We start from the raw sequence: 16,136 nt of genomic DNA on the forward strand, positions 1-16,136 counted from the left end.
AGGGGTTTACATCAAGATTTTTAATTAGCTTTCACAATTAAACAGTAAGCCTACACTCATTAAAAAAACACAGAGGCGTTATATTAACTGTTTGCAAAAGACATCAGTGCTGACTTTTCCAGCAGCATTCTGCAGCATTCATTTATTCACCATAGCAACAATAATAATACAAGCCAGAGGGGAGAAAGGGAAACATGGAAGAAGAGACTGTTTCAAAAGGCGAATTGGTTATTTTTCCATGCGTTGAATTTTGGCATCCCTTGGAGACTACAAAACTGGGCAAGCTCTGCCTAAGCTTTTAGAAAGCATTAACTTCACTGTTGGACCTCCAATATCCATCACCGTGATTGTTTCCTCTTTAAAACTCCAGTAGAAAATGTGATGTGGAAATTACACAAACTGTGGTTCACCTGACATGCTACTGTGTCTAAGCATTTGTAGTGGTTTAATTTCAGGTGGCAGTTAAGTACTACCACTCACTGCCCCCCCTCCTGTCCTCCCCAGAGTGGGACAAAGCAAAACTTGTGGTAAAATATACTAAATATTAATTATTAATAAATAAATAATAGTAATACTAAAAAAAATACTAATAAACAATATGGCATGATTTATACAATACACATTCATATATTATAGTGCAAACAAATAATAATAAATATAGTAAAATAATAATTATAATAATAACAATTACTGTAATGAAAAGGACAGAGAGAGATTTTCCCCACTGAAAGCATACTAGTACATTGAAAGAAAATACCATAATTTTCCTAAGACTGTTTCTTAAACTGTAAGGATTATTCAACAAATAGGAACTACTTTGGGGAAAGTTACAGAAACATGACGAACTTGTGAAAAAAGGTCAGCAGTTAAATGTTTTATGTTTTTAGAGTCATGATATTTGTGAAAACCTCTTCTTAACTAATTTTTCCAACTGCTACACATCACTATCTTAACTGCCCACTGGAAGGTGATAAATCCATGTTGAATCCTTAACCCTCCACTAAGATGCAATCTTAGGGTGCTCAATGCATAAAAATCTGTTTTCTTGGAATGCTGCAGCACACACTCCCAGAATGGAGAGATTTCAATAGGTTATTTCTGTTTCTCAACATATGCATTAAATTACAGTTCAAAGAACCACAGCCAGCTATGAGAGTATTAATATTATATGTATTTTCACAGCTGTATTTGTCCACTTGATCTTACAGGGCTGTGTCTATCACCTGCAGTGGAGTAGCATCAGTGACTAACATAGTTCAGATTTTCTTATTTTTTATTATTAGTAATTTCTGGTTTGATTGTTTTTCATAAAAGCCTGTACATTTTTATACTGAAAAAAGGTAATTTCAGTATTGGTCCAGATTTTTTAAGACTAGATTTTGCAATAGGTCAAAATACCATCATTTTATGAGCTTCTACACATTTTCCTTTTGAAATAGTGTAGAGAATTGTGAAACATTATTATTTCACTATAAACAGTTAATATTGTCACCTATAAAATATATTTTCTAGAACTGATATTCTGAATCCTTCTCTAACAACAGTCCAACATCTGACTAAGTTGTCTGGCAGTACAACTTCACTTCAGAAGTCTTCTGAACACTTCAGCAAAGTGAATATTCACGTAAATAACATCAATGAACACTGAGTAGAGTTAAATCTTAAGTAGACCAGAGAGCATAACAAAATATTCTGGCAGAAAATGTTTCTTAGAATTACCTTGGAAGAAGACATGAAACAAAAACATTTCTACATATAACCAACACCCTGGTAAAACAGGTTCTGAAATGGAGTGAATAGATAAAATTTACCCTATATGTGTCTCTGTAGTTCTGCCTTCCCCACTGAACACACATCTGGCTGCTAGGATATCATCATAGCTAATGTCTACCGGATATTTCACAGGGTAGAATGCCTGAAAGAAAGGATGATTCACCACAATCAGTGAAAGTGCTTCATAATCTCTCTGTTAATAGACATTGATGAGAAGGATGGTGCTACATATCTGAAATCACTTTTGCGTCATAATCTAATTGTGAAAATACTTGGCAATATTCACTTCCAGGAGCACAACAGCACATAACCAGTGGAAACACCATGATGCAAATCTGTGGACACGTGATTTCCAATTCAGCTTCTCAGTTTGAAACAAAGATAATTGAAATTTACATTCAGAACTAAAAAGAACCCAACCAACCTGTGGTAATTGCGGACTCTGCCTACCAATCAATGTCCATTGACCATTTCTCACTCTGTATCCACTCACTACTTTACCTATAAGATATCAATATACATAAGAAGTGAGATACACTTAAAAATTATGTTGCAGGGTCAACATTTTTCTGTTAGGTATTTGATATTCCTATGTTACTCTTACCTAGTCTGTGTGTATGAACTCTGTAGGCAAAAAGATGCATTGGAGACCTTTTGTAATGGCAGGCAATGTCTGCATCAACCACTGTGAAAATATGGCAACAATAAACAATGACAAACAGATAATTTATCAAACAGAGAAAAGTTGAATTACTGTACTTCATTCAGCATGGTTTACAAAAAGCATATGTAAAATGGACAACAGATGATTTCAAAAGATAATAGATAATATCTTATATTTCAACAGTGTCCATCTCAAGACATCTGCAAAGAAAAACTAATAAAATATAGTCCAGGTTACTTGAAAATTACTTAATCTGCTGACATATATATAAAATCTTTCTGGCTGAAAGACAGAACTTCTTCCAGTGTACACTACTACTATTTAACAAAATAAAGTAATACATTTACTTACAGAATATGCTGATGATTGCTTAAACTAATCATAGCTATGGTGCTCTCAGGGGAAAATTAACATAAACTGATATAATTCCAAACTGATAGAATTTACAATGAAGTCTCGATTACAAAGGCCCAGACCTAATTTAGATTTAGACAAGAGACTTTGTCACAGAAGTGCTGTACAATGTTTACAGGGTAGTACTTGTGTTAGGTGCAGTAACAGTACCTAAGGAAGAGCCTACAGAAAAATCCTGATGCCTTTCTGAGAGATATCGCCACACTTCCTCTTTTAACAAATTTAATGTTCCACTTAAGAGCTGTAAATTTGACTGAACATGAGAAGGAAGTTATCAGCAACTACAGAAATGTGTTTACCCTATTCCCTCACCCTTCCAGTTGAAAAATTAAATTCCTACACTGATCAAATGTTCTTGGGGATAGTGGGGGATTAATTTGGTGTGTTTTCGTATTGGAGAGCAAAATATTTTTCATTTCAGTTCAAATTTAAAAATGTTTCAGTTGTTGAATTCACTAAACAGTTTTAGTCAGCTGAGCATTTGACTACCTCATCATATTTAGGCAGCTAACTGTGAATGGGACAAATGATGCTCTTGGTTATATGCTTAAAAATTTGGTATAGCAGAGTACAGTCAGTGTTCAACTTCCTTAAAACAGTACATCCCATGCTAGCTGAAGAAAGGATTTGGGGAGTTTCCAAGCTGAGTTTTAGATAAAATTCAGGATTCTGAATAGAAACAGTTTGGAAACTTTTTATTACAGTTTTTTTTTTTTATTTTTTCAGCATTTTGACCTTTTAACCAACCAGGACCTTTACTCCCACTTTACTCCCAACATAGGAATAAAATTCTTAAATAGCAGCTCCTTACTGGTAGAAATTAATTTTTTAAAACTGAATTCTTAGTAGAATCACAAAAGTCATGAATGACATATGAAGAAGAGTCCAAAGCAGTTTAATGGCTTTTCAGAGGGCAGAGAAGGAATTAGAAAAGAGGAAGGGCATTTTTTATAAAATAGAAGATGAAAATAAATTAAAGAAATACTCATTATTATTTGTACACGTTGTGTTCATACATCATTGACTGCCTTTACTGATGTAGTCATAGGAAACAGGATACAATCTTAAGCATAACTATTTTTTTCCTCATTTGTTCCTTCAGTCAAATAAATAATGTGTCCACCTACATATCAGCAAGCCTCTGTCAAATTTTCTTCCACAATAAGTAAGAATAATAGATCAGATGCTGAAATCATACAATCACTTTGTAAAATGATAACTCACCTTTCTTGCCTGGTGGTATGACTGTGTTCACAGACATCATAAGATACATTCCCGCAATCAAGGGCTGCCTGCAATGGAAAATCCAAGTTCTGGTAAACAAGTTCTCTGTAAAACACAACTTCAAGTGACTTGATATGCAGTGCCATTTGATACCACTAATTTCTAAACATTGGATTACCTCTGAAACAGGTCTTCTAAAAACGAAGCTGTTTCACAGCAGTTCCCCTCTCCCTCTTTTTTGTTACCATTTCTAAACATTTTCTGCAATGTATGTGAAATAGGACAAAGCTATCATCTGCATAACTGCTGTTCTCATCCCAGATTTCTAAACATGAACCTCTTAAACTGTGTTAACCCAGTACTAATTTCAGCTGTGTCAAGTTTCTTAGCAGAAATGAATTTTTTTGCCAACATATGACACAACTTCGTAATTCTTAATATTGTGAAGAATGTATTATTTTTATTTCAAATGCTTTAAATGGAATCCACAATTTCTATCCCAATAAAAAATAGGTAAGAATTTTTAAAAATACTCACTTTTGATGTGTCAGATGCAAAGTTACACCAGAGCAGTCCTTGTGTTTATCTGTACAAATTGTGAAAGTTTTATCATTAGCAAATGAATCCCTGCAAATTAGTACATATTAATAAGATTTTTCTGCTGTGTAAAAAATAACAGAAAACAGAACAAGTTTTAATCTTACTGTGTGCAGTAAAATTGTTATACTGTGGAAATACTACTGAAATTCGCACCAACCTGAACATCTCAGTACTGCATTTGTAGAAATCCTAATACAAAGAAAAACTTCAGTGGATGAAAACTACATTACTAGAAAATTTAGATCTTTATGAACTAGAATCTGGGAAATGAAACAGTATCATGTTTACAACAGTACCAAAAGTAGTTTTGTTTCAAACAAATTTATATTTTGATCAAAGTTATAAAAATGAAAGGTTTGTGAAAAGCAATCATTTCAGACATTAATAATGCAGCTGCCAGAAATCCTTGTAATGAAAGTCAGCAGGTGAACTGGATATTCCAATACAGACAGCAATTCTACTTAAAACTGGATATCCTAGAATGTGAGTAAAAATAGCTAATTCATTTGTCAGAGTACTGTATCATCATTAGCTGATATGTTTGACATTTTAATTTAAAGATCCAATCGTCTTGACGGTTACTAAATTATAGTTGGCCATCTGGGAGTTCAATCTTTGCTCTTTTTTATGCAAGTTTCTTTTTCTCATATTTATACAATAATAGCTGTAGTTAGAAGGTGGATCTAACTCCAAAGTTAATAAACAGAACATTCTGAAAAAATATTATCCAACAGTATATGTTTCAGGTAAGAAAGAGATCAGAGAATCTATGGTAACAAGTGATCATTTCTGAGAGTTTTTTCTCCCATAAATAGCCAAATTCCAAACTGAAAAAGTAGTGCATTTGAACAAAAAAAAGGATAATGGCCAAAGTGGGACAATGCATGGAAACTTGACAGATTAAAAACAGTCAGTTCAGTTTTTCACACATTAGCTATTTCAGTCACCCCATATGTCACTATTAAGGGATAATACTCAGTTTGCTTTTACCCACCACTGATAGTAGAATTTACAAGAATTTGTTTTCACTATGTTCACAAAAATAAATCTGTAAATTAATGTATGCGTTATTCAATTGAACTAGGTCCTAACACAATTTCACTGCCTTCTCATAATGCTCATTATCATGGCATCTACAAATTCTTAGTTACTCCAGCTCTGTGCATCCCAATAAACACTTTTGGATTTAAAAATCTGAATCACTATACCACAGTTGCACCTTTATAAATAGCAACAAAAAAGCTAAGTCTTCATTGTAAACAGAAAAAAATAAGAACAGTAGCTCTTTCATCATGATTACTTACAAGAGTCAAGACTACCAAATCAAGAATTCAAAAGTGCCAAAAAGACTAAGCTATTAGGACAAAAGAAGGGGAATGGTAAGAAAACATTCAAGAGAAAGAGAAACTAAACTCCTTCTCAATGGTTTTAGAAAAAGTTCTGTATATGTATATACTGTTAATCCTCTTCCCTGCAGGCAGCTTCACCTATAATCTCAATACCTCAGTGTTTGCTACAAAGGTCTTTGTAAAGTCCCTTCTGCCCCACTCTCCTAATTTTAAACTATTTTTTTGTTATTTATGTAACACAGGTGATGCTCCAGAGCTCAGTTTTTATAAGTCTAATACTGTTAGAACTCTGCACTACATGAACTTCAATGGAAATTGGAAAATGCTTGCTTCCTCTCAGAACATTATTACTTAAAGTAATTAAATTTAAAATTTTAAAATGCAGTCATTTTGAGTCTCTCAGTTTTGGAATTTTAGTTGAAAACATCACTATTCTATCTTTTGAAAACAGCTGCAAAATTACCCCCAAGCCATCAAACTAATTTCATATTTGAAAAATTTAGCCCTTACTAGGCCATAGGCATAAAAGTAGCATAATAGAAGCAGGGGAAAAAAAAAACCTCAAATATTATTCCTGTTTGGTAATATTAAAGTATTTTGACAATTTGAATTTTCAGAGCATTTTAAAAATGCTGATGGCATTTTCATCTAAAGAGAGCAATTTCAAAATAAACTGAAGATACATGTAAAGTTGCTATTGATCATTACAATTGCTTCTATAAAAGGCAATAATCTAAATCAGTATCAAGAGAAGCACAAATTAACTTCTGGCACAAGTATCTAATCTGCAGTGCTGTGTTAAGAATAAAATAATGTATGGATACATTAGTCTAAACCTTTCAGTAATTCCTACAGTGCTTTATAATTCTGTTTGTAGTTATATTTAGCCATAACTGAACTAAATGTTTTTCTAACAACTACAGAGGGATGGAACTGGAACTGATGTTTCCCTGCTTCTTCCTCCTTCAGTTCATCTCTTTGAAACACTCAAAGCTCTGAACACTGTACCAAAGAACGCTGACAAGTTGTGCTCTACCTTTTGTGCTCCGTGCAAGTATAACACAATCATATTAAATAGTCTCTGCCTTTATTTACCCATATCAAACAAAGCCAATGGTGGATGCTATACTGGCTTCAGATTTTAAGGATATAATTTTTAAAAATTGTGCATGACAACATTGCAACAATAATTCCAAGTTTAACTGCCAATAAATGTTTAAATGTTTTCTAGGAAAAATATCTCAAATACTAGAAATACTCAATAGTTTTTCAAATTAAATACTAACATCTGATGTGAAGGCAAATCCTAAAGAGAAACACTCTCCTTCTGTAAGCTGATTTTGCTAAGACTTCTGAAGCAAGACTGACAGGCTTTCTGCTAATCTGTCTATCCAGATCTACAGTCCTGAACTCTTCAATTACATGCATGATAATCTGCCACAGACATTGAGACTTCTAGGACTTCCTAGATACTTAAAATTTTATGGGTATTTTACTCATAAAACAAACACTCTTCAAAACCTACTTTCTTTGCACTCTGAGTATGGGGATTATAAATTATTGAGCACTCTGCTCAAACTATTTATTCAGCTTTTTCACTCTCTGTTTCTAGCATTTCATAGGAACAGTATAGCACTCATTCATGGTGACTAGAATACGTACAAGCTTCCACTGCAACAGAGTGGCACTTTTTATGAAGCTCCAAACTCCTTGTTATTTCAAAGTCAACCCTTGATTTGTACCAGAATCTCCACATATCGTCTCAGATTTGGCTTTGATTCATTAAAGGTAAGAAGTAGCCTCAAAGGTGAGCACAACCCCTGAGCAAGGCAATTCCAAAGCTAATGCCCATGGGGAAGTAATTTTGTACAAGTTATATTTATTGAGCGAACACATGCAGCACAAGAAATGAACTGGAGGTCCTAGTAAAGAAAGAGACAAATAATACTGCATTTAATATTGGTATCTAATATTTGATACATAAAATTACCTTAATTTGTTTTTTTAATGTAAGTCAAGGTGCATGTACTTGCCGATCTGTTCACTTATCCAGTATCAATTCAATAAAATATATTTTTAACAATCTAGTATGAAATCTGGAATGAAACTCCCCAGTGACATTTTCACAACTTACTTTCCAGACAGAAAGGAGACAATTGTTGATCCTGGTTCAATATAAATTTTTTAACAGATGAAGACCTCATAAAGGTCACAGATGACTGATTTGCTAAAAGAATATAAAAATGTATCACAGCCATGAATCTCTGTGAGTATGAAAAGCTAATTTTATTCAAGACACTGGCATATTCAAGAGAGTGTCAAAGAGAAGCACACCAAATCTAATGTTCAGAATAATATTCAGAGTAATGTTCAAATGACAATATACAACTCACATTCTTATGAGGAAACAGATATTTTTAAGATATCTGCTAGATTGGTGGCCAAAACTAATTACTCTCCCCAACCAAAAAAAAAAAAAAAAAAAAAACCAAATCCTAAGAAAACACTAAGAACCCTACACTCCACTGAGAAATTATATGTTATTATATGCAATGTGGGTAACATAATTCTTGCAGAGAGTGATAGCAGGGACAAATAAATCTACTCTCAGTGAAAAGCTGGGGGTTAAAAGAAGAAGCTGAGAATGCAAGAATGCATTGTTCATTGTGCAAGAAAAGAGAGAGAACAAGAAAGGGAATGAAAAAAAAGCCAAAGCTGAACACAGATGAAAGACTTCCTCATAAATTTTCTCCGAACATATTGACAAAAAATTATAAATTGCTTCAAACAATGCAACGGATACAAAACACATACAAAATGACAGGATGTGAAAACCTTCAATTTCAGAATAGCTAAAAGACATTATCATTGATAACTTCCAAACACTTTGATTCGTGGTGATAACAATTATATTCTTACATGTGCTGGAAAGAACTAAGATAATAATATGGCAGATTAGAAACAACATTAGTCTCTGTTATGCAAAGGGAAGGAAAAAGAAAAAAAAAACATTCTAGGCATTAAAAAAATATAATATTTTTAAAAATTCAGATTCAAAGGTGCTTACATAGAATAATAAAATAAGACCAGGATTACAATGCACTGCATATCCCTACAGCCCAAGTTCAAAGCTGTCTGGGTCCCTTTACAGACCTAAAGATGGCTAGATTTACTTTAATTTGAATCTGAACTTGAAACACTTATGACTATATAAAAAGGCAGACAAATTTCTGGCAATTTTTTACTTGTTTACTTGTATCCACTATCTAGGCATAATTCCACAATAATTTTTGCTTTTATAATATAAAAAGTAAAGAAAATGAAATAGCGAAATCAATATTTTTCTAAGATGACTGTTCACATATTTTTTTGTAGAATCTATTTTTGGTTCTCCAGACTAAATTTTAATCTGTTTACTTTAGACAGGGTACCGTAAGTTTTATTTTGTTATCTGAGAGTAAAGTGCATATCTAAATATGAATTCTTAGCTCAGGATTATAGGTAAGAAGGGATGGAAAGCAGAATTATTCTAATCTAAGAAAATGTCTTAAACCTTCATAGTAGTGTCCAAAGATATTCAATGCAGAATTTTTAACTAGTTTCACAACTGTTTTTAAATGTCAGGAATAACCTAAAGGGATTCTTCTTGTCTGTTGGTAACCACAGGCATAAGAATAGAGTCAAATCATAAGAATACAGTCACTGAAGATTGTATGTAAGCACATGCAGTTGTTGCAATTCAGAACAGAGGATAAATGATGAAAAGTGCTCAGTTAACTTGTTATGCTTTCAGTAGTACATCAAGGATTCCAAAGCATTGTTCAGAGTTTACTACTCTGACTTGCAAGTAATTACAAATATAAAATATTTGACTTTATGTAGTAGTTATTTATGAATTAGCACCCAATTTTACTTCCCATAAGTTTTGGAGGGAAAAAATGCTGTATGTAAAATCATGTACTCTCATATTCAACTCTTCTAAAAATAATATTTTTCATTTCATTTAATTAACCAGATATTAAATTAATTCTGTCCAGCAAAGGCCCACTTAGATTATGAAGGAATTGGAGCATCTTTCCTGTGAGGAAAGGCTGAGAGAGTCTGTTCAGGGAGAGATGGATCTGGAGGGAGGGTGCAAAGAAGAGGGAGCTAGGCTCTTCGCAGTGCTCAGCCACAGGACCAGAGGTGATGGGCACACACTGAAACACAGAAGGCTTCCGCTGAACATAAGGAAACTTTTTCACTGTATGAGTGACTGAGCACTGGCAGAGGTTGCCCTGGGATGCTTCCACCCCTGAATATACCTGAACACGGGCCTGGACAAGAGGCTGTAGGTGGCCCTGCTTGAGCAGGGAGGGCGTGGGCCAGATGACTTCCAAAGGTTTGTTTCAATCTCAACCACTACGTGATTCTGTGAGATACTCAATGACAAGAATAACCATATTGCTATGCTTGAAATGAGCATTTCATCATAAAAAAAATCAAAAATCAAGCCAAACAAACAAACAAAAAAAAAAGACACTGTCTCCACTAGTCATGTCTCTCACCTTTTTTCCAAACACAAATACTGTGACTAATTGGCCAGTGAATATTATCTGTTCACAATCTACTCAAGTAGGATGACAGGTTAAGTGTGTTCACACCTATTTGTTTCAACTTCATTAAACAAAACAATGAATTACATATGGAAACCCCCAATCTCTCCCTAAACGTAAAATTATCAATCTGCTTATTGATCACTTGAAGTCATTTGTTCCACAGTTTTTGAAGAAAAAAATGGTGTTCAAATATTTATAGAGATAAATTAAGTTTATGAAGTCAACTTAATACAGAAACTGTATTCCAAATATGCCCACTGATATTTGCAAATTACACTAACAGAAAAATTCTTTTCTACAGGTAAATATTTTTGATGATGTAGCTGATACAACTTACAGAGCAAATTTCCAAAAAGCATACCTCTAAATGCACTAACATCTCCATAGTGTACCTGGAGAACAAAGTATCTGCTACCCGTTTCTCCACCAACTCTGAATCCAACACCTAAGAGAAGGAAAATATATTGTTTTCAGAAAAAATAAAATGTAAGATGATTCACCATCACTGACAATATAAAAAAATACAAATCACTTTACTGGCTAAGAGTGAAAGGGTAGAAAATTACAGACACCACTGAAGAAAACTTTGTCCTGAAACACTGGAAAACAACTAGCACATGATCCCGAACAGACTAAGAAGCTAGGACCATAACTTAATTATGAATAAGTATCTGCTTTATGCAGAGAACTCTCTCAATCAAAGAACATTAATAGAGATATTTTTAAAAACCCAAAATAAAAATGAAGTCTTCCTATCCATGTAGGATTTGGTGGACCTTTCATTTCTCATATAACCTCTGCATGATACAAACTAATTAACACTAACTACTAAGAAGACATTAGAATGAGAAGAGAAAAAGGTCTGCAGTAAAATACTTTTAGATTTAAATTAATATTATATGCAGAAACAATCTTGAGGAAATTATGCACCTATTTTACTTGATGAGAGAAGCAAGCACAGGCACAAAACACAACACAGAAGCTTGTAATAATTTGAAAGAATGAAATTGCAAATTATTACATCACCAAAAGGGAATTCTCTAAACCAATTCTGCAATGAACATTCTTCAAAAGAAGCAGAAAAAAACAATTTATTTGTATTTGGTCAGTAAAAGGTAAAGCCACCTTATAGATGGGACTGCAGCCTCTCTGTGCACACATGAGGCATCTTTATGAATACTCCCTACAATCCTTTTATTTTTGCACAACTTACCAACAAGAAAAGTATTAATAACTGGGGTTTAATAGCAAAACTTCTACATAATTCTCTAAGTACAAAACGTCTAAAGAATCCTCCACGTAACATTTTTTTTTAAACTTGACATTCTGAAAACCAAATCAAATAACATTCATGTTGGTAAGTGTGTAAATGGATTATAAAAAAAGCATTTTCATGATACTGCCCTTGGCTATGCAAATGGGCAGTAAAAGATGAAAGAAAAAAAAATACTTAGAATTCAAGATATTTTCAGATCAAGTTTATACAGATAGTAGATATTTCTAAGACCCTTAGTGGTAATTACAAAGAAGCACTTCCCCCTGTTTTCCAGACATACCACTCCAAGTAGCTTAAAATGTTTTGATTTAGTTCAGCAGGGTTGTCTATTATACAAGAAAATGTGTATACAAGCACGTTGCTCAACTGCATCAAAGCATTAAAAATTAAAAACACATTAAATTCTCAACATATACTTTAAACAGGAAAAATTCAATGTTTCAACTGAATTTATTTGTGCTTTCCTAAACAAAAATATTTTAATGCAGTTTGTGTGCTACTGAAAGATAAATAAATGGTAACCTTCTAGTAACATATAGTAGGAAATGCAAGATTAATGCTATATAAAAATAAACAGTATATTATGATACTTATCTCTGCCTTTTTTACCCCTACAGAAACCCATAATGGTATAGCAAACAGAATGACAAAACCCCACAAGTGTATTAGCTCGCATAATGCATTTCATAGTTAATTAGGTTGACGTTTATACAGTTTCTATCAATTAGACATAATAAAAATATTATAGGATGTTCTCAGATATGCCAGGTTCTTACTTCCATGTCCTTCTTTTTCCCCTGCCCCTGCACACAAGAACTCCATATTAAAGGGCCAATACCTTTAGGCAGCCTGGTGGGTGGAGCATTTCTTGCCCAAGCATACAAAATGTTAGATTTATCTTTGCATGTTCCTTCATCACAGTCCCTAAAAATATGAGGAAAGAAAAGGGAATATAATTTTTAAAGTTTTGAAATCAGAGAACAGCAAGTGAGTTACACGCAATACCACTAATTTTAAGATCTATGAAGATGGTTTGTTGAATGTCTGCTGATTAAACACAGTTATTTTAATGCAGATTGCTTTCATGGATATTGATATATGTTCCACCTTCTTTTATTTCCCTCCCTTTGCATTAAGGCAATGTTAGACAGTTTTGATGGGCCCTGTCAGCCTATTAAACAGTGACGGAAAAAAATTAAGGAACATTTTATGGTAATGAACTGTGTGAAAATTTCTAGCATTATTAACTCAAGTGACACAAAATGACAATGGGTGCCACATTTACACAGAGGAATAGGACTCATGCACAAGCAGGAAAAAATCCTCACAAAACATAAAATTGGTTATTTAAAATTAATTTTAAAATAATTGCAAAAAATGTGACAGAAAGCTGTATATGAACCCACATATAGAAGGCACTCATGCCCTGTACTTAATGCGAGCTCATTGCTTTAAGTAAATTCTTATTCCATTGCATGATTTCTTGTTTTTCAAAACAGAAAAATCACACACATACACATATACACACACACAAAAGAAATAATCACCAAAAAATGCAAAATGAAAACCCAAGGGAAAACAAAAAGAAAAAAGAAGGGTTTGCCAAGTTAACAGGCCACAAACAGGTCACAAATATTTACAGTAACAAAAAGCTTGAATAGTCCATAGCCTCTGCAGCTAGCACCTTGCAGGTGACACTGAGAGTGAAGAATGAAAGATTCCCAAAGACTGGTAAATTCTTAAATACCTTAAATATGCAAGAACTGGTAAACCTGAGGAAAACACACTACCAAGTCTAAATGGCCACATGCAGTCGTACAGACAGCACAATGTACCTGGACCATATCCAAGGCACTGACTGCTATTTGTGGGTGGAGGCTGCATGATGATACACATGGATAATCAAACAAGGGACCCTAAGGAGCTTTCTGAACACCCACCTAGAATACACTTCTCCCTCTTTATCCTGAATTAAGGAAAAGGTTTGTTTACAGGGTGTATTTGTACCTTCTTCCAATGGCAAAGCATCCATGGCCCTGAGCACAGAGTGTAGGTGTGCAGCATACACAGGTATGACTTTTAGAAAGCTTCACCCTGAAACTATTCAGACTACATCAACAGACTCAAGCCAGATGTGATGAAGGTTGGCGTATATGCCAGTGTTTCATTCTAAATCAAAATGGTACAGGCTGTTATCACTGTTTATCACTGTCTGTAAAATGACATTTGGGAAAACATTTGCGTATGTAAGGCGTGGTTCCATTCACCTGAAATTGTGGGGAAAATAGAGTGCCACACAGTGTGAGGAAGAGTGTAAACGCAAAAAAGATCAGGACATCTAGCAGATGCAGCTCAGTCAAGTTTCTGCTGAGAACAGCTAAGTCATATGTGTAAATGATGATGATGCTTTCCAGGTATCTCTCAGAAATAACCAGCTCTTCTGGCATGTGTATCAAACCACCTCAGCAGGATATCATACATTTCTTTCATCCCAATGAGCTTTATTGCAGCCTAGGTAATGTATTTAATTTGACTTCAAAAGCTCTGCCATAATCATGATAGTATCAACGCACCACTTCTTTTTTAGTAGTTATACTCACAACATGTATTTCTAGACCTTCATAACTAACAGCTTGACCACCTTCCCCTTCAAACATGCCCATGTCCCAAAGTACAATCAAAACTTACTTCAAGGTAAGTGAAATGTTTTGATGGATGCAGCTTCAACTGAAAATTATGCAGCTTCCCACTGCTACTATACAAAAAACCCAAAAGACCTCATGGATCTAACCTAGTATTGAGCTGCACAATTTGGGAATGTGTTGAAGAGATTGTTTAGGAGGAATGCCAGAAGAACTACAAGCAAAGTCACCGCTTTACCACCACACTTTGGGCACAACTGTCTTTAATTTATACCACAGTATTTCTAAGAACACATTAATTAGGAAAAGGCCTTGTGCAGGCTGTTTCAAACTTGCTTCCAAGAGGCTACCAGAATGGAGGGGGAAGACTGCAGGGGACAAAGATGAACTACAGATGAACCACTGGTCTTTCATTTTGTTTAAAAAATGGTCAACCATCTCAATTCACCATCAATGATAATTCTGAAACATTAAGTCTTCAGGAAAAAACAAACCTAGAGGAGGTTGCAAAGAAGAAGCAATAAGATAAACAGATTAAAAAGCAGGGAGTTAGTAAAAAGTATAAATTTAACTAACAAAAAATCACTGAAAATCATAGCTTCTTTACATACAAAAAATGAGATTCAAACCTGAATGAGTGATACAGAATACTTTAAAAATGGACTATAGCTGCATATTACACACTATTGTTCTAAAAACTGATTTTGACTCAAAATTTGGAATGGATTGGGGGAGGAGAGAGAGCTTACTGACTGCTTCCTGGATTTTTGTGTTTTTTGCAAACTCTCCGGGACTTCCTAAAGGCATTCTCCCCAGTCTTGGTTAAGTTCAAGAGCTGTTTTTATTAATGGCACTGGGGTTTTGACTGATTACCTAGACTGAAAGGAAAATTTTCACTATGTCAGCAAGACCAGTATTTGGGTATCCCTTTAGCATATTTGCATTGGTTACAGTAACAATTAACTTATTTTATTTCTTCTTCTATTACACTGCACTCCTTAATACTAATCAATACTTTAAAAAAAGTATTTATACCCTAAAAAAGGGTAATTGAGGTGATTGAGTAAGACGAATCATCATTTTTAGTTCTTGAATGTTGCAGAACATTCTGGGGCAGTGGCAGTGGTAAGAAACTACACCCAAAAATACAATTCTTTCTACTGTCCCCCACCCTTCCTCATGCAATGAAGTAATTGTCCCTCACTGAACTAGTCATGACATCTTTTGCAACCTCTACTGAACTGTTGATGTCAAAGGCATCTAAACCCATTCTTTCCTGCCAACAGAAACAACTGTCTGATAGAGGAATCACCAGGTGGCCATCTGTGACCTGCACTTATACATTTGTTTGCATAACTATTTAAAGTTGCCCTGCCTGATCTCAAAATAATGGCTTTATCTATGAATCAGCTCATTCACAAGAGATTATTTCAGTGTTAGGTTTGATGCAGCGCAAGACTTGTCTTGCCAGGAGACTCACAAGTTCTGAATAATTCAACATTTTCTTTTAAAACATTCAAGCACATTCCTGATTATCTACAGAGAATCTGAACTTTTATCAATCAGTTCAGGCATGTTACTTCAATTTCAACACAG

General features: G+C 34.2%; 1 protein-coding gene across 14 annotated transcripts in view; it reads right to left on the minus strand.

Moving 5' to 3' along the window:
* The window catches only part of PAM (peptidylglycine alpha-amidating monooxygenase), a 66,454-nt gene that overhangs the window by 35,696 nt on the left and 14,622 nt on the right, over positions 1–16,136 (minus strand). For 13 of the 14 annotated variants that reach the window (XM_068177137.1, XM_068177136.1, XM_068177135.1 and 10 more), the window contains exons 5-11: positions 12,737–12,822; positions 10,984–11,067; positions 4,613–4,661; positions 4,076–4,143; positions 2,378–2,458; positions 2,198–2,274; positions 1,812–1,915 (exon numbers count right to left, since the gene is read on the minus strand). In XM_068177137.1, coding sequence (XP_068033238.1) covers positions 1,812–1,915; positions 2,198–2,274; positions 2,378–2,458; positions 4,076–4,143; positions 4,613–4,661; positions 10,984–11,067; positions 12,737–12,822 — 549 coding nt within the window. The remainder of the gene's footprint in view (positions 1–1,811; positions 1,916–2,197; positions 2,275–2,377; positions 2,459–4,075; positions 4,144–4,612; positions 4,662–10,983; positions 11,068–12,736; positions 12,823–16,136) is intronic. The other variant, XM_068177129.1, reaches the window with a different exon arrangement.

This window comes from Anomalospiza imberbis, chromosome Z, assembly GCF_031753505.1.
Source record: "Anomalospiza imberbis isolate Cuckoo-Finch-1a 21T00152 chromosome Z, ASM3175350v1, whole genome shotgun sequence".
In the NCBI taxonomy this organism is placed as follows: domain Eukaryota; kingdom Metazoa; phylum Chordata; class Aves; order Passeriformes; family Viduidae; genus Anomalospiza; species Anomalospiza imberbis.